This window comes from Gopherus flavomarginatus, chromosome 14, assembly GCF_025201925.1.
Source record: "Gopherus flavomarginatus isolate rGopFla2 chromosome 14, rGopFla2.mat.asm, whole genome shotgun sequence".
In the NCBI taxonomy this organism is placed as follows: Eukaryota; Metazoa; Chordata; order Testudines; family Testudinidae; genus Gopherus; species Gopherus flavomarginatus.
The window spans coordinates 32580225-32604277 of NC_066630.1; the positions used below are offsets into that span (position 1 = coordinate 32580225).

The following is a 24053-nucleotide window of genomic DNA, read 5'->3' on the forward strand; positions in this document are numbered from 1 at the left end:
GCAGCATAAATACCGCTAAAATGCCTTTAACTTTCATAGGAGCAGGAACCAGCCCTATGAAGACAACCTAAGGCAGCATCTCAAGAAGGTTCAGATCAGGGCGTATAGAGATTATTGCCAGAAATAACAGAGGCTGAAAAAATGTTGACAAATGGTATTTGAAAGTCAGCTGAAAGTAGATTGTTACTTAAAAAACAAAATCTTTTTCCTCCTCCCTAGCAAAGAACTTTGTGTGATGACTTTTTGCCAGCTGTTAACGAGGGTAGAAGTTGAGGTAAGAATTGGAGAAACTTGGATTTTTTTGATGAACATACTGTACCTGTGTCTTTTATCAATATCTAACAGAAAACAAATGTCTTTTGTCAATAAGTGCAGTTCGTGTCTTAATAGATAAGTTCACCTTACAGGGAAGCATGGTGGATACAGCTTTTAATCTGCTGCCCGTGTTGGCATGTCTTTTAACTTGACAAGAGCCCATATGTGGAAGTGGTCGAAAGGGTATTTGTTATAAAATCACTATTAAATACCATAGTTCACAAATGTTTGGACTCACTGTTCTTGTAAAGCCTGAACAGGTTGAATTACAAAGTAACTTCTCTGTTTATGTTCAAAATTTAAGACTTAGCTATGGGTCTCCTAGTAATTGATGTCTGTTAGTGAGTTTCCTTGTTGGTATTAATATGCATGAATTGCTGTGTAATGCAAAAGCAAATACAGCATACCTGTTGTATCTTTGTATGCAAATACTGTGGGCCTGATTCTCCTCTCAATCACTGCGGTTTTACACAAGAGTAACTCATTTGAGTAAATGTCTTTAACTATTTCTCTACATGTCTAGTAATGCTCTGATCTGTATTTTTTTTTAAAAAGGACTCTTGCTGTTTCAGAATTTAATGCTAGTACACTTGTAATAAAACAAATCTGCCCTCAGATTCTAAAACTATAAAAATTAGACATGAAGTATTTCACCAATATGCATCTCCTCTCAGCAAAGAGAAATAAATTGAATTAATAAATGGTGATGTCCAATTTATTTTAATTCATGAGCTTCTATATATTTCTGTACAGAGATGCACAGCAATGTACCATTTGTATTTTAAGAACATATCATGAACATATCCCAATGAATTGTATAGATTGGACGTGAAACAGTTAAGCTGAGAATCTGATAGGCAGACTTATTGCAAAATATATACATGGTAAATAGCATAGGAGGGAGGGAGCAGGCCAAAAATAGGTCAGGGAGGTATTTTTGTTACTTGAGTGAGTTTAAAAGGATTTTATCTTGCAGGGCTGGAATTTCCCTCTGCAATGCTCAGGAATTTCTGACTAGAAGAGAGTACTTATTCATCATCAGCGGGAAAGTAGTTGTGCTAGCCCGTCATAGGATGGGAAAAATGAAATCAAATCCTTCTCCAGAGTGTGTGTGGTTATGGGCAAGTCATATGCAATGAGTCTCAAACATCATCACCATTGCCTTTGGAGGAGGTAGAGGTGTAGTCTCAGCTAGTGAAGAGTTAGCTTGCTCTTTCATACCAGGACCTGAGACACAAACGGGCAGGCTTAGGTAGATTAATCATGTCTATCGTTCACATTTTTGGATTGTTCAAATGTGTTTTGACTTCATCCTACCCAAGTGCCTGCAGCCAGGGATTATGCATAAAGTGGATAACTGTGACTGCAGAGGATGTCAGTGCTTTGCTTCGCTTCGTTAGCCCAAGAGAGTTAACCACTGTTTCACTCAGGACACGTGAAGGAGGAGGAGCTAACTTAATAATGGGCAGGATGGGGTGTTGGACTCAGAACAAAGTGAGTGCGTAGTGATCCTCAGGGATCAGCTCTAGGACCTTTAGTGCCAGAAACGCAGACCTCTGCCACTTGAACACCTGCCGTTTGAGAGCACTTTTTTAGTTGGGAGTAAGTGGTTGGTTGTTATAGCCACTTGAAAAGACATGCTCACAGGCAGTAAGCCAGTGCATTACTGCACACAGGCATCGGGAAGGAGACGGCTTGCCAAACTGCAAAAGAAAACTGTGACTGGTAGGGCTGTGTTTATACAGAAAGTACATACAGTATATTACAACTGAGTAACAGATACAGAAACTGTTATATGGCAGATTACTAAATTAATATACAGGGTTGTGTGCAAACATCAGACTGAATTAAACAGGAGTTATGCATCTCTTTCCCACCACATTGCTTTGAAAATGAACTTCTGCCTGTTTGTTTTATACAGAAATCAACTATATTTACACAAGCCAAGCCCATTTTCATTGTGCTCCTTTGTCGACATGTTACAAAGAATCACAGATGCTAACGCTGAATTTATTGACATCTTTAACAGTAAACAGTTTTTTTTTTAATAACAAGAAAAGACATTTTCACTCTGATGCAAATTCATTCTCTTTATTTGATGTCTCAGAATAAAGACTGACTTTTATTGTGGTAGTAGAATTATGCACATTTATTATGATGTGCTAATAATTCAAAATGTACTTTTGTAAACTAAGTTACAAAGTCCTGACCTTTTGGTGATGCCCCAGTGATTGAGAAAGTTGAATCTAATTGAAAATGCTTCTTTTCTAGTAAATTACTTGAATGTAATAACCCTTCCTATAATTTCATCATAAATCTACTCAATATTTTGGGGACACAAGCTATTTCAGGCATATCTGCACACCACCTGTTTTCCCTAAGACACAGATTGTGCATTTGGATCTTTGAATTAGTTGTAAGTCTTTAAACAGTCAGCTTCAAATTGGTTAAATACATATATATAATTTAATGGATGTATGCCCCCAAAGTGGATAAAGACTCAACTGTTTCAAATAGCAGCATACAATTGACTTCAGGTTTTTTGCTATTAATGCCTATTCTGGGGTCCAGAAACCATCTTTTGGAAACTTATCACCCAAATATGTCTAATAACTTACGTCTCAGTCTCATTATTTTACTACCTATTTCTGAGTGCAGTGGATCAGAAGACAAAACTTGACCCTAAGAAAGAATACAATTTTGATCTAACTCTTGTTGAGCTCGTTTTTACAGAAAAAGAGCAGAAGAATGGATAGTTATATAATGATGTTCCAACAAATTTAACTTTTTATTTTATCATTATTGACAAATATGAACTCTTCATACAAATATTTAAAAAAAAGATCTTTGCAAGATTCATTTGTGTTTGGTCAGCCTCTTATCTTATCTGTGTATCCGCCCTTTTCCAACAACAAGATATAGAATACCAGTCCTCAAAATTCTACAATTTTGCTGCAACAATATCTTTTCAACAGATTTGCATTAGTATAGACTGAATTTAAGTTGTAATATAGTACTAGGTACCTAGGTATTCAGGGCATAGAGTTTCAAAAGTTTGTGTACAGTCCATGAGGCCTAAATACTGGAGCTCAACCCTAATTTTATGAAGAATGGTGTATTTAGGCTATTTGTCCCTTTAGTTTTGGATTTCATATTAAAGCAGCTACAACAGATCTGACCAAACCAATATGTAGCAGCCATGGAACAAATATACAAATAATCGGCTGTGTAGTGTTTTTGTTTGGGTAAATTTAAAAAAAAAACAAAACCAAAACCTGAGCTGTTTCTAAAGCTATGGAGACCTCTAGTGGCTGATTACTTAATTGCTTGACTGATGTTTTTTTCCCCCTTATGATGCAAAACCCTATCAGTAGTAGATTAATGGCTGGGCAGATTTACTGAATAAATTATATTTTTCAGTTTCTACCTGTCCATGTTCCTACAGAGGAAGAGAAAAAGGATCCTACTCTTTTTGCCAACAGAGTCCGTAGTACCATGGCAATGTATGTATCCAGATAAAAAAAATTCTCAAGCACTTACCAAGAACTGTTCTTATATATCCTGGGCACTGGTTCAAATATATTTTGAACTGCTTTAGGGATCTGAAATATTTCAGGGACTGATTGACAAAGCCATGATTCACCTAAGTCCTAGGATTCATATTTGAATCTCTAAATTAATTGTATAAGGTGTAAAAGCTTCTGTAACTAGACAGTTTCTAATTGGCTAACTATTACTGACTTGTAATAAGTTAATTGTTCTGCGCTCCACTATAATGCATTTAATTGGTGTAAAGCTGGAGTAATCATTTGCATGACAAGACATAAGTGCACCACATTGTTTTCTCTGCTGTGGTTAATGGGCCTAATTCTGCTCTGTTCCAACAGTGTAAATCTCAAACAATTGGCTTGACTCCAGTGTAATGACTATGGATTTGTACTGGCATAACTATGAATAGAACTATGAACAGCAGCTATACTAACCACTTAAGTGGTGCAAGGATAAATTCTCATCTAGGCTGTTTACATATCACCTTTGAGACCAGCACCGAGGAAGGTTGAGGGGAGTGGGGGGAGGAGGAGGAGGAAAATCAGATTCAAAAATCTTTGTTAAGATGTTTGTCTTTCTACTACATTTCAGGGCTTTGAATGTGCCAGTTACAGACCATACTTTTGAAGACTGCAGACTTATGATTTCAGCAGGACAGCTGACCTTGCCCATGGAAGCAGGACTGGTGGAGTTTACCAAAATCAGCAAGAAACTGAAGTGAGAGAGGTTTTGCTATTCCAAGTTTTTTAATGACTTTAGAGCTGCACAAGACATTGTCGTGTTCTCCAGAAACAGTAACATTGGTCTGAAGTAAATAGGATGGAATTCAATAGGGACAAATGCAAAGTACTCCACTCAGGAAGGACCAATCAGTTGCACACATACAAATTGAGAAATGACTGCCTAGGAAGGAGTACTGCGGAAAGGGATCTGGGGGTCATGGTGGACCCAAGCTAAATAAGCTAATATAAGCTAAAATGTAACACTGTTGCCAAAAAAGCAAACATCATTCTGGGATGTATAAGCAGGAGTGTTGTAAGCAAGACACAAGAAGCAATTCTTCTGCTCTACTCCGCTCTGATCCAGCCTCAGCTGGAGTATTGTGTCCAGTTCTGGGCACCACGTTTCAGGAAGGATGTGGACAAATTGAAGAAAGTCCAGAGAATTGCAACAAAAATGATTAAAGGTCTAGAAAACATGACCTATGAGGGAAGATTGAAAAAATTGGGTTTGTTTAGTTTGGAGAGGAGAAGACTGAGAGGGGACATGATAACAGTTTTCAAGTACATAAAAGGTTGTTACAAGGAGGAAGGAGAAAAATTGTTCTTAACCTCTGAGGATAGAACAAGAAACAATGGACTTAAATTGCAGCAAAGGAAGTTAAATTTGGATATTAGGAAAAGCTTCCTAACTGTCAGGGTGGTTAAGCACTGGAATAAATTGCCCAGGGAGGTTGTGGAATCTCCATCATTGGAAAGTTTTAAGAGCAGGTTAGACAAACACATGTCAGGAATGGTCTAGATAATAGTCCTGCCATGAGTGCAGAGGACTGGACTAGATGACCTCTCTAGGTCCCTTCCCGTCCTATGATTCTATGAACAAGGACAAATTGCCTGGTTGATTATTTGATCTTGCGTAATGTATTTTAGGATTTGAAAAGTAATATAGTCTCTCTAGAAATTAGAGATGGAAAAGGCCCACAGGGATTAAATTATGGCTTGGACTATGCGCCTGTGTGAGGAAGTAAGAATCTGCCTATTGTAGTTCTATAGCCCTCGGCTACAGTAGTATCTGAGCACCTCACAATCTTTAATGTATTTATCGTCACAGCAGCCCTGTGAGATAGGGAAGTACTATTATCCCCATTTCACAGGTGGAATGCTGAGGCACAGAGAGCCCAAGTGACTGCCCCAGAATCACACAGGAAATTTGTTCCAGCGCAGGAAATTGAACCTGCATCTCCTAAGTGCTGCCTTCAACCCAAATCACAGGACCACGCTTCCTCTGTGTTGGGGATAGGGCGCTGTCACTTCTCCTGACAATGAGATGCGTTCTGGGGTACATCAGTATCATTACTCAGCCAGCGGCTTAGTTGCAGAGGTATAAGGTGCCCTCTCCCATGTGGGAGCTAATGCTGTGACAGTGCAATGTTGTCTTTAGTTCTGTTGCCGGATGTTGCCTATGCTTCTGAAAACTCTCATCTTCTGTGCAGTGAGTGTTGAGATACCTAAGCACAGAATTAGCTTTAGTAAAAAAATAATAATAATAATAATAATAATAATTTCCAGGGGGTTTTAAATGCTGATTCAGTATGAAATATCGCACATTGAAAGAACAACTTTTTCAGTGCACTACATACTCCACACTATCCAGTTTTCTGTTCTGGAAACTGCAATCACTCTCTTGCTTCTAAAACTCCATCTCTCTTGAGCCCTGCTGCACAGAAGTTAATTACGTCTTCCTCTGATTTTTATAGTCTAAAATGGGATCCTATCCGAGATCAACTGGATACATTTGCTGCTATTGCAAATACCTCCAAAGGGGGAAGAATTGGAATGGAGGAGTTTGCCGAGTACTTGAAGCTGCCTGTCTCAGATGTTCTCAAAGAGCTGTTCCTACTCTTCGATAGGGTAAGGATTTATGGCACTGACTGAAATAAGGTCTCTTATTAACATTCTCTTAGGAATCATTTTCCCTAAAGATATTTGCAAGCATAAGTCCAGCTCATAAAAGGAGTAAATTGCCAACCAAAATCCTATTGACACGATTGTAAGGCTGCGGGTAACTGAGGGAGCCCAGTACGTGTGCACATTCATGCTTGTGAAAACATGCTGTACTTTGAAAGGTTGCCGTTTATGCACTGTGTGCTATGTACAGTCAGCATGGTATGCTGCAAGCAGGACTGGCTTTCAGCCGATTCATCCAATTCCCATGAATCGGGCCCTGCACCTAAGAGGGCCCCACAGCATCCGAAAGACGGGCCTCGCAAGGTAAGGCCCTGGAAGACAACTGCCGAGGAAGGACTCTCTGCCAAAGTGCCGCCGGAAACAGCGGCAACCGATTGAGCTACCGCCGAATTGTTGCCGCTGTCTTTGGCGGCAGCTCAGTTGCTGCTGCTGTCTTCAACAGCATTTCAGCGGTGGATCTTTCAAATCGGGCCCTGCACGTCCTAAAGCTGGCCCTGGCTGCAAGCACTCAAGGATCTTTTGTTCACGTTTTATTTTCGGAGTTTCACAAACTCTGCATGTTTTTCCTGGTCCTGCTTTTAGTAAGCTTCCCTATAAAGGAATTGTGCCATATAGCACTGACAAAACTTGTAATGAGATTCTCCAGGTCTGAACAAATTCATCAGGATAAAATGAAGGGTCCAATTTCTTCTTCTTCTTTTTAAAACGCTGACTGTATTGAAAGTGCCTGAACTACAGGCATATGTGAACATTTCATCACCACAGACCATATTTAATCCCAGCTGTTCAGTATGACCATAGTGTGTCTCTCTCTCTCTCTCTCTCTAGGAAACTATTGGCTAAGGCCCTACTTTTCCCCAAGCTGGGACCTTCTCGTATGCTGAGTATACTGTAGTCATTTGAGGATCACTCTCCATGCTTACAGTGTGGTGCCGATTACCAGATTGCAGTATGGCTCCATGTAACAGGGTCCTATAGAGTAGTTGAGATTTTTATTTTCACTGAAAATTCTATCCACTTGTCCCAAACGAAATCAACGACGCTTAAAATCCCAGCTCTTTGTCTCAGGATAGCAAGCTTACTGCTGATGGTTATGTAAGTCTGGCTCGAGCGACTCATCAACACCTTGTTCTTCCTGCCTGCTTTTTTTTTTTTAACTTAATTTCAAAATACTCAACTTGCATGCAAGAACACAGCTCTTTGGGGAAGGAATGGAAATGAGTTATGGGAACTCTCAGCTCCAGGTCACTGACTTGAGCCTCACCCAAATTTGTAGCCACCAAAAGGCCATCAAAATCCCAGATAGTAAAATGAATGGACAGGGGTCTGTGATATAGAAACCCCCATCAGACCTGATTCTTGTTCAGTCTTAGCAGACAGGCCACAGACAAAAAGTGAAACTAAACTATCCTGACCATTAGGCTGTGGCCATCACAGTAAGTGGAAGGTTGAGACCCGTTGGCATGGCTAGTTAGGCAATCTTGTATTGCTGCTAGCCACGCTACACCTATTTGGACAAACAAGTTACTTTAATTTCTGAACTCCAACAAAGTAAAGACATTGGAGACAAGAATGCAGGGACAGATACACCCATGATAAACTGAGCATATCTCCTTGGGAAGTTAAGTTAGAAGTTATCTAAACTTGGCTGTGGTCCTTTCTAACATTACGTTGCTCAAAGGATCACCAAGGACATTTTGAAAATTTTGCTGTATGGTTTTCAACCCCTCAGTTTTACCTTACAAGGGTTTCACATCAGAGAATACAAATCTGATCTGTAAAATAAAAAGCAAGTGTTCGGAGAGAGAAATACTTGTCAAAAGCAGAGGGTGGCTGCAGGGAGCTAATGGAATTCAGGCAACGAAAGGCTGCATCAGACATGCCTGGGCATGGGGAATACTAATACTTCAGACAGATAATCTGTATTTTGCTCACACCCAGCTCAGGCTCCATTACTGCTCTCAGAGGCTGCAGGATTTTCAGCTCTCATCTGGTTAATTCTCTGTAAAACATTCACCATGTTCCTTGCTCAAGCCTTGCTTGGTGGAGGGAGCAGCAGCGGAGGGGGCCTTGCAAGAGGTCTGGGAGGTCTTTTAGCAGGAGGTGGACAAGGAGGAGGGAATCTTGGAGGACTTGTTGGAGGACTCGTCAACATTATCAGTGAGGTAGCAGCTCAGTACAACCCAGAGCCACCCCCAACTCCTCGCAGCCACTTCATGAACGTGGAAGCCGGCGAGAGTGAGGAGATCAGTCAGTTCCGCCGACTGTTTGTCCAGCTGGCTGGAGATGACCTGGAAGTATGCGCCACCGAGTTGATGGACATTCTAAACAAGGTGATGGCCAGACATAAAAACCTGAAGACAGAGGGCTTCAGCCTAGACACATGCCGGAGCATGGTGTCAGTCATGGACAGTGACACAACCGGCAAGCTGGGCTTTGAGGAGTTTAAGTACCTGTGGAACAACATCAAGAAGTGGCAGTGTGTGTACAAAGAACACTACTCCGACCAGTCAGGAACTCTTGGGAGTGCTCAGCTGCCAGACGCATTCAAGGCTGCAGGGTTCCAGCTGAACGAACAGCTGTACCAGATGATCATTCGCAGATACTCCGATGAAAACGGGAGCATGGATTTCAATAACTTCATCAGCTGTTTGGTGCGACTGGATGGCATGTTCCGTGCCTTCAAATCCCTGGACCAAGATGGAGACGGCCTGGTGAACATGAACATTCAAGAGTGGCTGCAGCTGACCATGTACTCCTGAGGGAACACACTGGAATGGAATACACTCCAACTGTATGCTCTTGTTTATGCTGGTGTTAACTAACTGGAGCCTTTCTCCTTCTTCAAGAGCAACTGTTTGTCAAGTCAAGCAAGCTTTGTTGCTATGAAAGAGCACACACAATGCTTAAAAAACCCTTAGTTTATTGTGAAATGTTTGGTTTTTTTCTACTTCATACGTTTTACAGTTGTTTGGATTGCTGAGGGGCTACCAAATGGAGCATTTCTTGAGCTGTGCAAGACTCTGGGTCTGCGCACACATGCATATGAGTACCTATAATAGAAAACTAGATTTGGGTTCAAAAAGGAGAGAATGGTGATGGGAAGAGTAGTTGTTAAGGCTTTCGTCTCATATAGTGTGTTGGCGGCTAGTGGACGTATACCTATAATACAGAATACATTTCTGATTTTTTCTTAAGACTGGGGTTGTTTTTGATGACTGTTTTGATTTTTATGTGTTTATCTATCAGTGCTTATTTTGCTGGAGGCAGATGCTGTGCTTGCCTGTAGGGAAATTGCTAGTAAATAGAGGTGTATTGATTTCTAATTTGTAAGGAATTATTTGTAATGGGGAAAATAAATTGGAGTATTAATTATTATAATAATCAGTGGATTTTGAGAGACAAACTACATCTCTCCTCTTTCCTACTTCTGCTGTCTCATTGTTTTCAGCTGAAATATTTCCTGGGGACCTGGTGCTTGGTATATACTCTTTTTATTCCTGCAGCCTTCTAACAAATATTTTTACTGTAAAGTACAATAATGTGAGTAGTGCTAAAATACAGAATTGCCTATCAAGAGGGCCGTTGAACTGCTGTGGTCACCTATTAGACAGACAGATGGACAAATTTAGCCTCGGCTTATCTCCATTGAAGTGGAGTTTCCTCAGGGGTGAATTTGACCCACAATCTCTAACTACAATAGTTCCATTCATGTCAGGGCAGAGATGCTTGCAGTGGCATTAAAAGGCAAGAAGCAGCAGGAACTGGAGAAGGTGTGTGCCTGCAGTTCAGAATGTCCTTGGCTGCTTTAAAGCAAAATTATTTTACATGGGCCTAGTTGATATTAACACACGTATGTTTGAGAGAGAGAGCGTGAGCGTGCTGAATGGAATTTGAAAAGATGAGTCAAGCAGTCATCTCTAGTTACAAATATCCAGCCGCCTATGCCCTTCCTACACCACCTTGATAAGAAAGTGTCATCAGCAGCTAACTAACTAAACAGTAGGGCGATAGCATTTGATTATTAACAGGATGATGTATTTTGAAATCATTATGGCTTCCATTTCCATTTCTACTTTCACCAAGTCTGTGTGCACATTGTCGTTGAAATCTGATCAGCTTTCCACAATGTATGAACTGTTGTTTAAATCACTTATGGTGCACGATACCAGACTGAATGACAGAAACTTAGTAAAAATAAAAGAATAGTCAAATTGTGACGAAATAGGCTAACTTCTGAACCACATCCACATCGTCCACAAATTAATAAATCACAGAAGCATTTTGGCTAGGTTGGTGGTAATCCCAGTAGAAGATTGAGTGAAGGAGAGAGAATGACCCTTTGTGATTGTTTCTATATTAATGTTTGCTTTAGAATCTCTGTCTTTCAGGCTAGTGAGATCTCACCTGTGGGTACAGGTAATTGTTTGGCAGGGAAGGATTAAAATAACAACCTCCTGCATGATGTTCCCTATTATGAAAATGAGACATGTAAAAGCACATCCCTACTGCTGTGTCCAATAGGAATTCCTCTCTCCCTGTTGCAGACCTAGAAGTGATTGTGATGATGATTTTCTTTGACATACAGGAACAGTTCTCCTAGGAAATATGGTTTCTAAATCAAACTAGAAACTATATGAAAACTATCCCTGTTATGACACCTTTTATAGGCACAATGCAAGTTGGGCCCCTTGGGCAATGACACCTCAGGCTTTTTCCACATCATTCCTGCGCATCCATTTGGCCTTGGAAGGGGTTTTGCTAGTTGGAAAAAAGGTAATTCAGTGTCCATGCCCGATCTTTCTCCCTATGGAGCTCTGAAGAGACTGTTTATTGTGGGTGGGGGGGAGGGGTGTTTTTCTTACAATATGCAAGCTTTACTGTTACTGAGACCACCATAAATGTACTTCACTGAGCACATGCTTTTGACTCATAAACAGAAAATACGTCTTAAATCTATAGTACCCCGTACTGAAAACAGCAGTGCAATGCTGAAGTCTGGTTTAAAATCAGAATACACAGTAAAATTGTTATGTTTAACTTTTACTTTTCTTTAGCAACATACAAATATTTAAATGAGCTACATGTATTTGCTATGCCAAATACCCAATTAATAGTAAGTATAGCTGAGGAGCAGCATTCAGGCATTCAGCACACTGCAAGATCCCAAAGTCACACTAGCCAGCCACTGCTTCATTCGTGCTTTCCAGGCCCGTATACCCCATGCTCTGTCATAGCCACCCTGAACTCTGCTGGGCATACAGCAGGTAGATAGCCCATGGAAGCCTGGTAAGTGCCATTATTATCCTAGTGTATGACTTGGGCTATATAATAACCAGAGGCAGTGGTTTCTGCATCACCACATGGTGTATGTCGGTGGTGAGAGAATCGAGAGGGGACATTTCACCAGACAGTTGCAATGAGTTAATGTGACAGAAAGACCTAAATTCAAAAAGTAGCTGTGCATGGAATGCTCCACCCCTTATCTTTTGCTATTTGGGGAACAGGGCCGGCTTTAGGAAGTGCATGGCCCAATTCGAACATTTTCGGTGGGGCCCTGGCAGGGATGACTTAAAAAAAAAAAAAGTGGAAAAAAAAAGGCTCTCATATCTTTCATGTATTATTTACTTTCCATAACTATATAAATAATAAAAGTATAAATTATGTACATTGCATCATATATGCTGTTGATTGGTTATTAATGACTGCTGTTTCACGTGTGGGTCCCAGCTGCTCCCTGCCCACCTCATTGAAGCAAGTGTGCAGGGTTACTGTCCCGGAACTGCAGGGCAGCAGTGGACATGGGGCTGGCTGGAGGCAGGGCAAGGCGTGCGGGGCTGGTTGGAGATAGGGGGTGTGTGGGGCGGGCTGGCTTCAGGCAGGGCCGCGGGGGGGATGCAGCAGGGGTTGGCAGGGCTGGAGACAGAGGCAGAGACTGGCTGGCTTCAGGCAGGGGGGTGCTGCAGGGGTTGGCTGGAGACAGGGCAGGGTGTGCTGGGCTGGTGCAAGCAGCAGTGTGTGTGGGACTGGCTGGCTTTGGGCAGGGCTACAGGTGTGTGGCAGGGGTTGACTGGAGACACAGCAAGGGGTTTGACAGGGACTGGCTGTGGGCACGGAGTGCAGAGCTGGCTGCAGGCAGGGGGAGCGGGGCTGGTGTGGGCAAGGCAGAGGGTGCAGCAGAGGCAGCTGGAGCCCCAGCCCTTTAAATAGCCCCCAAGCTCCCTGCTATCCCAGGGCTTTAGGGGCTATTTTAAGGGCCCGGGGCTCCCCAGCTTCTACCCTGCCCTGGACCTTTTAAATAGCCGCGGGAGCCCTGGGGAATGCATGGTGGTGGCGGGGCTCTGGCGGCTATTTAAAGGAGCAGGGTGGCAGAGGCAGGCAGCTGGAGCCCTGACCCTTTAAATAGCCCCCGGAGCCCCTCACTACCCCAGGGCTCTGGAGGCTATTTAAAGGCCCGGAGCTCCAGCCAGGAGAGCAGTGCCTCGGGGCTTGCCGAGCTCCGGCCGGGACCGCGGGGCTTGCCGCGCTCCAGCCAGGGCTGCGGGGTTTGCCGCGCTCCCGCCTGCGCTTCACTCAAGGGAGTGGGACCACGGAAGATGAGCAGATTGCAGCCAGGGACCCGGGGTAAGTTTAAAAAAAAAATGTCTAAGGCTCTGGGCCCAATTCCTGGGAATTGGGCGAATCGGCCTAAAGCCGGCCCTGTTGGGGAATTGGGCTTTTGGTTCACAAGTCACCTCTCTGAATAGCTTTGGTTACAGAGTTTAAATCTTGCATATCGTGCTGCAACGCACAATCTCCTGTGAAAACAGAGAGGATGTTAGGCCAAATTTACCTGCAGTGACATTGCTTCTTACTGTCAGTATTTCTCTAGATGCATTTTTAATTCAGTGTCCATCCTTTCCCTCCTATCCTTTCTCATGTCAGGAGCCATGCAAACATCTCCGTTTCTGCTCCTGCCCCTCCCACCTCTCCTTTCATCGAGTGTCAAACCATCTGGCAAGTAGCCAGCATCCTAGGCGTTAGTATGATGAAGTCACAGTATGAACCTGAAATGCAGTTATCACATCCAGATATCCAAAATGCTGGAATGAAAGTACTTCTGATTGCACTATATTTAATTCTTGGTTTTGACATCTAGATGGAAATAATTTGACCATACTAACTTTGTCATGCTCCGTTTATTAATAACGAAAGCATTAGTCCCCATTATGAACCAACTGCTTTCCAAATTCTGTGTGTTTGTTTTAAACCAAGGCCATATTCACTTAACATAGCTTACTTCCCCCCCCCTCAACTCTTGCAGTCATATTTTTATGCACCACTGGGACAATCTTAAACCATTTAAAAATCATATTAAGTCATACCCAAGCTAAAACCTGTACGTCATGCCACACCACATGTACGAAGGAATTGTAAATTCCTGAAAACAGTTCTAGTGGAATCAGCAAAAAACCTTCAACTAATTATATACAATACAAGCATTTGCTGGACCTCTGATGATAAATTAACAATCCGGGCATTCAGATTGTAAAACTACACAATAAAAAGTCAATGATACATTGTATATCTAACATTTGGATGTCACAAGATCCATAGTGTTAAAATGTCTGGCATCAGAAACCATTAGACAAAAAAAAAATTGTACCGAGGTACCAGCTAACTGTTAATCACAGAGGTTAAAGTGTAGAGATTGACTAGAAAATTGCCAACAAGTATCAAATTATACCATGCTACTTGTCTAACAAGATGCTAGTAATTTTATTAGCAGTGAAGAATTTTATAAGGAAACTTGTTGGCAAACCCCCAAGTCTCTAAACAGTAGGTGATATTCAACATTCTAAATGCTTCCACAAAGATTCTTTACCCTATCAATAGAAAACAAAACATGGGTGTCTGTAAACTGGCAGTGTATTGGCTTTAGAGGGTGAGTAAATTTGGATCTAGGTAGCAATTGCTTGAAAACTTGCCAAGTATATTGGTCATTTGTTTGTTTGTTTAAGAGTAAAAATACTTTCTCACCCACCTATCTGAATCCAGGACCATCCAAAGTACAGAAGCACTCATTCAGTAATGGAAATCCACAGTATGCAGATCCCAAGGATCTCAAGGCACTCTACAGTTTAGTCTTGGCACTGTTCCATTATACAACTGGGGGAACTGAGGAACGGAGATGCTAAGTGTGTTGTGTTCAAGAGGACAGCACAAGCTGGTAGCAGAGCCAGAAAGCTGTGCAGATCTCCCGTCTGCTCTGTGTGTTTACCCACAAGACTATTGTTCCTTCATTTGTCTGTAAAATGTTTCATATTGATCAACTTGGGAGGATTTTGACACTACTATTTTGCCTCCTGGAAGAATACTTTAATTCAGAAATGTAGCCCTCCTTTTTTTGCCCCCCCCCCCCAAATCATGAATTCTACACCATCAGCATTCAGTTTTTACAAATTTATTTGCTGTTCAGAATTTTTTGACGAATGTCTCATGGGAATATTTCAGCCTAGAGATCACCAGCCACCTTAACCTCAAGGTAGATGCTCTGTGTCTGGTCACCTAACTTTCAAACGTTATTTTTTTTTACCCATGACAGAATATCTCCTATGTCCACAAAGAACTTTTACGATCATCACATAAATACAGTCAACTCAAATACCTGCTGAAATACATGTGCATATTTGCCACTTCCCCTCACTGCAAATGGACTCGCCAATAATTTCACCTCAACCTGATAGCCAGTCGCATCAAAGGAACTGCAGTTTAGGTCTGAATGAATTTATTGTAGTATTTTTCTACTTAATACAATCTGGTTTTCCTACTTCCAATACAGGCCATTATGATTAAAGTGCAGTATCTTGTAGTTTGACTCATGAAGTGTCTCAGGTATTTTTACAGCATTCTGAACATAGTACTTGCTCCACAGAAAGCCCATGGTAACTTCTTGACTGCATATGCTGTATCATATCTCTGTGTTCTATACCTTGTAGCCAAAAGTACTTTTTGGGGTGATCAAAAGCTAATAACCAAAACTCCCTTCTTATGCAGGTAAAGATTTTAATCCTTTTGTGAAATGGTGCTTACAAAACTGCAACCAGACGTCAATTGTTCATCTGTAGAAATGCTTTCTCTGGTCATTTTTAAATGGTACAAACGTACTGATTTTTTTTTCCCCAGAATTTTTTTAAAAAATGGTAAATTAAGCATTAGTACAGATTGCATGGCTTGATTATATTTCTCATATGATGAGCCTTTCAAGTGATCCAAGCTATTAACTCTAACTTTTGCCTTCTGTCCTTGTGGTTACAGAATGGAGATGGCACCATAGACTTCCGAGAATACGTGATTGGTTTGTCTGTTCTTTGTAACCCTGCCAACACAGAAGAGACTATTCAGATGGCATTTAAGGTAAGTTCAGTTTAGTACAGCACTAAACCTGACAAACCTGGGCTGACTGTAATTCTGTTCTCTTTCAAATCATCATATAAATTTATAGATTCAATCTGTCATGTGAATGTGAGTAATACTCTTAAACCAATTGACATTTGTAATGAAGAAAATGCAGATGTCAGCTTCATAGATAAGTTCTTCAAAAGCCATGTGAAGGCACTAAGGAATATGTAACTTTGCAAGATAACTCCAAAAATGATTCAGCAATAATTACACACTTTTGTGGGGGTGTTTTGCGAGTGATATGTAGATCAGAATAGTCTGGTGGGGTTGAAGTGTTCAGTCTAGCTCAGGGGTAGGCAACCTATGACACAGGTGCTGAACACAGCACACAAGCTGATTTTCAGTGGCACTCACACTGCCTGGGTCCTGGCCACCGGTCCGGGGAGCTCTGCATTTTAATTTAATTTTAAATGAAGCTTCTTAAACATTTTAAAAACCTTATTTATTTTACATACAACAATAGTTTAGTTATATATTATAGACTTATAGAAAGAGACCTTCTAAAAACATTAAAATGTATTACCGGCACATGAAACCTTAAATTAGAGTGAATAAATGAAGACTCGGCACATCACTTCTGAAAGGTTGCCGGCCCCTGGTCTAGTTGTTCTTTTTAAAAAAATCATCAGTGGACATGTCAAGGCTAGTAAAATAAAAAATTAGTTACCAGCTTGTTTTGAATCATGGACACTTAAGACTCTGAGTTCCCTCCACTGCTCTGCTTTTGTGTATTCCTTGTGCAGTGTCTTGAGATGTGAGGGAAAGTTACTCTGAATAGGACTCTCATAAGAGAGACCAGTGCTTACTCAAGAAGTCGCCTATATTTTTATGTGAAATTATTGTGTCCTATTGCAGCTCTATATAGCAATAGTTCCGGCAATCCAGCCTGTTCAACCACTGCTCAAAAGGTAGCTCTGCTTTCTCAGAGATGTTTTGTGTCTGAAGATCCTCAGAAAGACTGGCCTCCAAACCATAGCAACCGCCAATGGTATATTAACTGTTGCATTTACACCTCTACCCCAATATAACGCTGTCCTAGGGAGCCAAAAAAATCTTACCGCGTTATACGTGAAACCGCGTTCTATGGAACTTGCTTTGATCCGCCGGAGTACGCAGCCCCGCCCCTCTGGAGCACTGCTTTACCGCGTTCTATCCAAATTCATGTTATTTTGGGTTGCGTTATATTGGGGTAGAGGTGTACTTTGAAGCCGATTAATTTGGACATCATTACTCTCCTCAATGGGAAGCGTTCTACTCTGAAATGGAGCTATGACTTTTCTTCCATTATCTGCTATCAAACATGGTTTCACTTGCAGTGGGTTCTGCTCGATTGCAGGGGTTCACCCCGGGGAGCTCTTTACAGGATGGAAGCTATCGTTCCCTTTATTTCTGACACTAGTGAGCGGTTAGTGCAGCTGCTCACTGCCACTGCCATGCTAGAAAGGATGGCATGAAATATGTAGTGGGCGACAAATCATGCATGTTATTACAATATGGATTTTCATCCTAGCCAAAAAGGAGCAAGTTCAGTCATGTCATAAAAGGTTAACTTGCAGAAAAAAAAGACACAAGCCTGGTGGTATTCTTTTTAGTACTTATACATGGGACACTTTTTTTTAAATAAATATAATGGTTTATAACAAACTATGGGCCGTGTTTTTGAAAAAGCTAATTTAGTGGTATTTTTCCATGACTAGTTTCTGAGCATATTCTCCAGTACAGCATATTTACATCCAATTATTGTATTTGTCCATCATGCATCCTTTGATCTCAGTGTTTTCTTTCTTTTGAAAAGTTCCTTGAAAAATGTCCCATCTCATTCTCTGGAAAAACATTTTTTTTTTAAATTTGTAATAAAAATTAGCTGTTGGGACTCGAGTCTTCAAATCACAGTGACAACTGCTGAGACATCTTGAATGGCAGAGACCATTATTGGGTGCTTTCAAAGGTTAATTTGAATTGAAATTGCTGTGCTACCACATAGGCAAACTAATACCAGGGGTGTTCACATTACAGTTTTGTAATCTTTCTACTTCAGCTCTTTGACGTTGATGATGACGGCAGCATAACAGAAGAAGAGTTTGCTTGTATTCTCCGGTCATCTCTTGGCGTACCTGACCTTGATGTTTCTCAACTCTTTAAGGAAATAGACACAGATAATTCTGGGAAGATCGCCTATAGTAAGTATATTTCATAGAACTAATACACTTATACTAAGAAAGAGCTTTCATATTACTACTCTAAGATCTCAGTCTCCGATTATTACAGATTCAGAACTCTTTTCCCCACAAAAAAAGGTCTAACAGGTGCCTAGACCACTCATATGTTGTTAATGTTGAGAAAAATATGTGGTTGGGAAACATGGACCAAGATGATGTATTAATTTCTCCTTAATTGTATGCCTACACTTGGAGCTGGGGATGTTATTTAGTTGGGGATTGGTCCTGCTTTGAGCAGGGGGTTGGACTAGATGATCTCCTGAGCTCCCCTTCAACCCTGATATTCTATGATTCCCATTCGAAGAGACATACTTGCACTACCGTGCCAGAGACCCTAGGCACATTTTCAGGGCTGCTAGCCAGTCCCACCACTCTCGCTGCCATGGCTACATTCTATTTTTAGCGCATGAGCTCAATGGGAGCAAGTGCAAGTATTTCTCCTCATGCTGAGAATCACTCCCCCCAGCTCTAAGTGTAGGTGTAACGTAAGAGATCTTATAACGTCATTTCAGTTGGTTTTTATATGCCATCTCCATCACCATGTATGCCTTACAAGAGATTCCCACAAGCAGCCAATGGATTAACTTCTTCCATACTTCCCCTGACACAATCGCCACAATTGGTAGATCTTCTGTCTTCCCAGCTGCCCCACCCCCTTTCTTCTTCCTTCATTGCTGGTAGTATTATGGCAGAGAGAAAGCTGTGCTGAAGCTGTGAGCTTCGCACATCCCATTTAAGGCAATGAGACTTGTGGTCATTCTAAGATCCTGTATTAGGCAATTCCAAAGTCTGGGATTTATTTGTGAAATCTGTGTCTCCCACACTAGTGAATTCCACCACTGGGACCGACAGTCACTTCTTAAGCTTCTTAGCAGCTATGAGCCATTATTTGTAATGAAATAATCCACAATAGCCTCACTTTTTGCAAGAGTTTTGACAAGTGTAAAATTTTAACTTTTCAGGTCACCATTCAATTGGCATTTCAGTTTCTGGATGTTTTAATAGGACTAAATATAGAACAGCTACAATAGAAATAGTAATTCCCAAACTGCCCACACTGGAGTCTGTTGCCCCTTCCTCTGAAGCTTCTTGTCCTGGTCACTGTCAATGAAGGGATACTGGTCTCAGTCACTATAATTTTCTTTGCTGTAATACTATTGTTGTGCAGTAGAGTATTTTGCATCATTGTTGCTCAACACACTGTCTTTACTGTCTTTAATTCCAGATGAGTTTAAGGACTTTGCATTCAAGCATCCAGAATATGCCAAGTTATTTACTACGTACCTAGAGCTACAGAGGTGCCAGCTACAGACATTAGATGAAGAAGATTATCAGACACCAGAAGACACATACTCACAGAGTAAGACATCAGTTTCAGAAAAGACTCCAATCACAAGAAATAAAGTCGGTCCTGAAAGCAATGAAGAAGACATCTCAAGTACTTCAGACAAAAAGGATGACTAAGTATAAACAGCCTGATAATTCTGCATTTACACTGTGCACATTTCACTGAGGTTATTTTATATCAAAATGTGCTTGTTAATATTGATAACAGTTAAGATTTTAAGAATTTTTTTGACTTTTTTTGTATTTCTCTGTGTCTCAAAATTGTGGGGGAGGAGGGATAAATAATTTATTTCATTCTGCCACTCGGCGTTGTAAGTAAAAATGTCCCCTCTTAGGCAGATTGCCCAATACACTCTGAATCTAAGTTAAATGAATACCATAGCCTCAAATTTTTTTTGGTGTCAGTCTCACAGGACTGTGAATATTGTTTACTCTCTTCCAAGCAAGGTGTTTACAAGGTAGCGGACATTGTAAAGGTAGCCAACCAAAGCAAAGTATGTTCCCAGTAGGGACTGAGGAGAAGATTTGCTGCTTTCCCTCACTATGGGACATTTAAATATAAGATTTTGTTTTCTTTAGTCTCTGGGCACCCTTCAACATTTCTGAAATTTCAAAAGTATAGAAAATTTAGAATTCATAGGAGAACAAGTGTTAGGAAGTTGGTATTTTAGTTAGTGCGTGGCTGTCTTGAGGCTTTCCTTAATCTGTTGTCAACTACAGTCAAAATTTCTCGACAAAGCCATGTTGATTCACTGATAATAGCAACATCTTTTGGACAAAGGCCCACTAAAGATGGAATGGGTTGTATTTGTTAACAATAAACATGAATTGGAGTTCAAAGATAGCAGATTATTTGAATAGGAAAACTCAGAAAACAGGGCCTTAGTGGTTAGAACACTAAATGGAAAAAAAGGCATATAAACACACACAGTTTTTACTAATTTAATACCATATGAAAATTTCGATCTAACAGTCATCAAGTGATCATGACCTTGTTCTGGATAATGTCAAGCCATAGTTCTAATAGAATCTACTGTAAAATAGGCTTTCAGAAACCATATCTGCACTTAATACACCCCGAGAGCGTGATCCAAAGGCCAGTTGAGGTCAGTGGAAAGATTCCTGTTGACTGCAATAGTTTTTGCCTTAGTCCCCTACTGTGCAATTTCGGACCAGAGTTTTGAAATGTTGGTCCATCATCTTTTCACTCATTAACCTGTAAGGGATTTATATTCTTAGCTTTCAACATTCCTAGGAGTTACTCGCATAGATTACCCTATTCATCAAAGGGAGAAGTGGCAGGTTAGTTTCAATTAGAGAATACCTGCTGAAAGATGGGCAAGAGGCTCAGGAATATTACCTCAAAAGCCTGGAATGTATTGTGTAGCATCAGCAGGAGACCTGGTTCTGCTATTTGAGGTCCAGTTGCAATGGTGGCTTCTGACCTTTGATCAATTATTTTACTGTCTCAAGGTATATTTACATGTTCTAGCTTTCATGTGTGATCTTCTGTAATATTGTGGCTCTCTCAGTTCCCGATGCTTTAATAAATAAATTTTTTTTTTAAGAACATGTGTGAGTATTGGAGGAAGGACATACTGGCTACATGGGCTGCTGGGGTTTTCCATGCAATGTCTTTGTATGGCATAAGGTACAATGTAAGTTGAAGTTGCCATTCTTAGCCCTGAGAACGATGGTGCTGCCATTTACTGCAAGGCTAGAGAAGTATCATATGGTTGCCGCTTTCCTGGAGATACAATGGCTGTGAACTCTCCCTGCTGACTCCTCTAGTAAAAGGGAACATTGGCACAAAGGAACCGCACACAAAGGAAAAAAGAATTTTGCAGTTATCCCTTTTGTGGAGCCTCTGAGATGCTTGTCTGTCCGCAGCCTGAAAATGAGGACACGTCATAGGCAAGCAAAAGGAATCAGTGATTCGAACCATAATTCATAAATAGAAATTATGTCTGAGTTTAAGTTGAACTCTAGGAATGTGCGCTCTGACCCCACAACAGCAAATACCAGAAGAAGGATCTAACCACCATGAGTTCTGAGACACCTTCGTACATGTAGTCAGTTGATCCCTCACTTTCAGAAGCTATGTATGAAGGTGTACAGACAGATCCCAGCCTGTGGTAGATTTTTGGCTTGCCTCTTCAGCCAATTTATGGGATTTTTTGTTTTTGTTTGTTTTTTTGCTGCCTCTTGCTAAGCAAACAGATTTCCCCACAAAGTTAGGAACTACAGTACCAGTATTCAAAAATGAGTTACTGATGTGTGTGTGATTATCAGCTGGGGCCACCCTTTGCCTCAGCCTGGCGTGGCTATACAGTGCCCCAGTCGCTGAGGGCTTGTCTAAATGGACAATCACTGGGTGTGAACCTACCCTGTACTAGCATGCTGCACTCTAGGTGTCCGTGTGGACCCTGCTGATTACTCTAAAAGTTCCCTAGTGCACTTTGAAGTATTGCTTTTTTAAACATCAGTACATCAGTGTGCTATAGGAAACTTTTAACATGCATCAGCAGGCCCCACATGTACACTTACTGCTCAGGAGGCTAGTGGAGGGTAGCTTCACCCCCTCACTTGCAATGCAGGAAGTGTTCATTTAAACAAGCCCTTAGAGGCAAAATGAATATGAATTTCTTAGCAAAGAGGATTTTGCCTTACACACACATCAAAGGGGACTGTAAGTGTAGTTCATGGTTTGTGTCAGGATAGGATGAGGATGCTTTTGTTCCAGGTAACTAAAGTAAGAGAGGGGGCGTTAGTGGATAGACAAAACAGTTTTTTCTCCAGAACCTTTATGTGGCAAGAGTTGTTTATGCACACTCCTTGAATTTAGGAACATAAGAATGGCCCTACTGGGTCAGACCAAAGGTCCATCTAGCCCAGTATCCTGTCTACTGACAGTGGCCAATGCAAGTGCCCCAGAGGGAGTGAACCTAACAGGTAATGATCAAGTGATCTCTCTCCTGCCATCCATCTCCATCCTCTGACAAACAGGCTAGGGATACCATTCCTTACCTATCCTGGCTAATAGCCGTTAATGGACTTAACCTCCATGAATTTATCCAGTTCTCTTTTAAACGCTGTTATAGTCCCAGCCTTCACAACCTCCTCAAGCAAGGAGTTCCACAAGTTGACTGTGTGCTTTGTGAAGAAGAACTTCCTTTTATTTGGTGGCCCCTAGTTCTTGTATTATGGGAATAAGTAAATAACTTTTCCTTATCTACTCTCTCCACATCACTCATGATTTTATATACCTCTATCATATCCCCCCTTAGTCTCCTCTTTAATCTCTCCTCATATGGGACCCTCTCCAAACCCCTAATCATTTTAGTTGCCCTTCTCTGAACCTTTTCTAGTGCCAGTATATCTTTTTTGAGATGAGACCATATCTGTACGCAGTATTCAAGATGTGGGCGTACCATGGATTTATATAAGGGCAATAATATATTATACGTCTTATTTTCTATCCCCTTTTTAATGATTTCTAACATCCTGTTTGCTTTTCTGATCCCCTCTACACACTGCGTGGGCATCTTCAAAGAACTATCCAGGATGACTCCAAGATCTTTTTCCTGATTCGTTGTAGCTAAATTAGCCCCCATCATATTGTATGTATAGTTGGGGTTATTTTTTCAATGTGCATTACTTTATATTTATCCACATTAAATTTCATTTGCCATTTTGTTGCCCAATCACTTAGTTTTGTGAGCTCTTTTTGAAGTTCTTCACAGTCTGCTTTGGTCTTAACTATCTTGAGCAGTTTAGTATCATCTGCAAACTTTGCCACCTCACATTTTACCCCTTTCTCCAGATCATTTATGAATAAGTTGAATAGGATTGGTCCTAGGACTGACCCATGGGGAACACCACTAGTTACCCCTCTCCATTCTGAGAATTTATCATTTATTTCCACCCTTTGTTCCCTGTCTTTTAGCCAGTTCTCAATCCATGAAAGGACCTTCCCTTTTATCCCATGACAACTTAATTTACGTAAGAGCCTTCGGTGAGGGACCTTGTCAAAGGCTTTCTGGAAATCTAAGTACACTGTGTCCACTGGATCCCCATTGTCCACATGTTTGTTGACCCCTTCAAAGAACTCTAACAGATTAGTAAAACACGATTTCCCTTAACAGAAATCATGTTGACTTTTGCCCAACAATTTATGTTCTTCTATGTGTCTGACAATTTTATTCTTTACTATGGTCCAACTAATTTGCCTGGTACTGACATTAGACTTACTGGTCTGTAATTACCAGGATCACCTCTAGACCCCTTTTTAAACATTGGCGTTACATTAGCTATCTTCCAGTCATTGGGTACAGAAGCTGATTTAAAGGGCAGGTTACAAACCATATTTAATAGTTCTGCAACTTCACATTTGAGTTCTTTCAGAACTCTTGGGTGAATGCCATCTGGTCCCAGTGACTTGTTAATGTTGAGTTTATCAATTAATTCCAAAACCTCCTCTAGGGACACTTCAATC

The 24053-nt window shown here is 41.0% G+C and overlaps 2 protein-coding genes across 6 annotated transcripts in view; both read left to right on the forward strand.

Moving 5' to 3' along the window:
• LPCAT2 (lysophosphatidylcholine acyltransferase 2) overlaps positions 1-24053 on the forward strand; it is a 76198-nt gene that overhangs the window by 35373 nt on the left and 16772 nt on the right. For 3 of the 5 annotated variants that reach the window (XR_007769315.1, XR_007769316.1, XM_050922703.1), the window contains exons 8-14: positions 220-274; positions 3736-3818; positions 4456-4581; positions 6341-6494; positions 15849-15947; positions 18031-18172; positions 19437-19675. Coding sequence is in view for 3 of the 5 variants with exons in the window: in XM_050922703.1 (XP_050778660.1) it covers positions 220-274; positions 3736-3818; positions 4456-4581; positions 6341-6494; positions 15849-15947; positions 18031-18172; positions 19437-19675 (898 nt within the window). In the remaining 2 variants the exon portion in view is untranslated. Of the gene's footprint in view, positions 1-217; positions 275-3735; positions 3819-4455; positions 4582-6340; positions 6495-15848; positions 15948-18030; positions 18173-19436; positions 21122-24053 lie in introns of those variants that run through there. The other 2 variants (XM_050922701.1, XM_050922704.1) reach the window with 2 other exon arrangements.
• CAPNS2 (calpain small subunit 2) lies at positions 7984-9935 on the forward strand. The gene has a single exon (XM_050922742.1). The coding sequence runs from the start codon at positions 8570-8572 to the stop codon at positions 9311-9313; it is 744 nt and encodes a 247-aa protein (XP_050778699.1). The 5' UTR covers positions 7984-8569; the 3' UTR covers positions 9314-9935.

Excerpts from the sequence above, each read along its gene's own strand:
- CAPNS2 (XM_050922742.1), top strand. The coding sequence starts at position 8,570 with ATGTTCCTTGCTCAAGCCTTGCTTGGTGGAGGGAGCAGCAGCGGAGGG.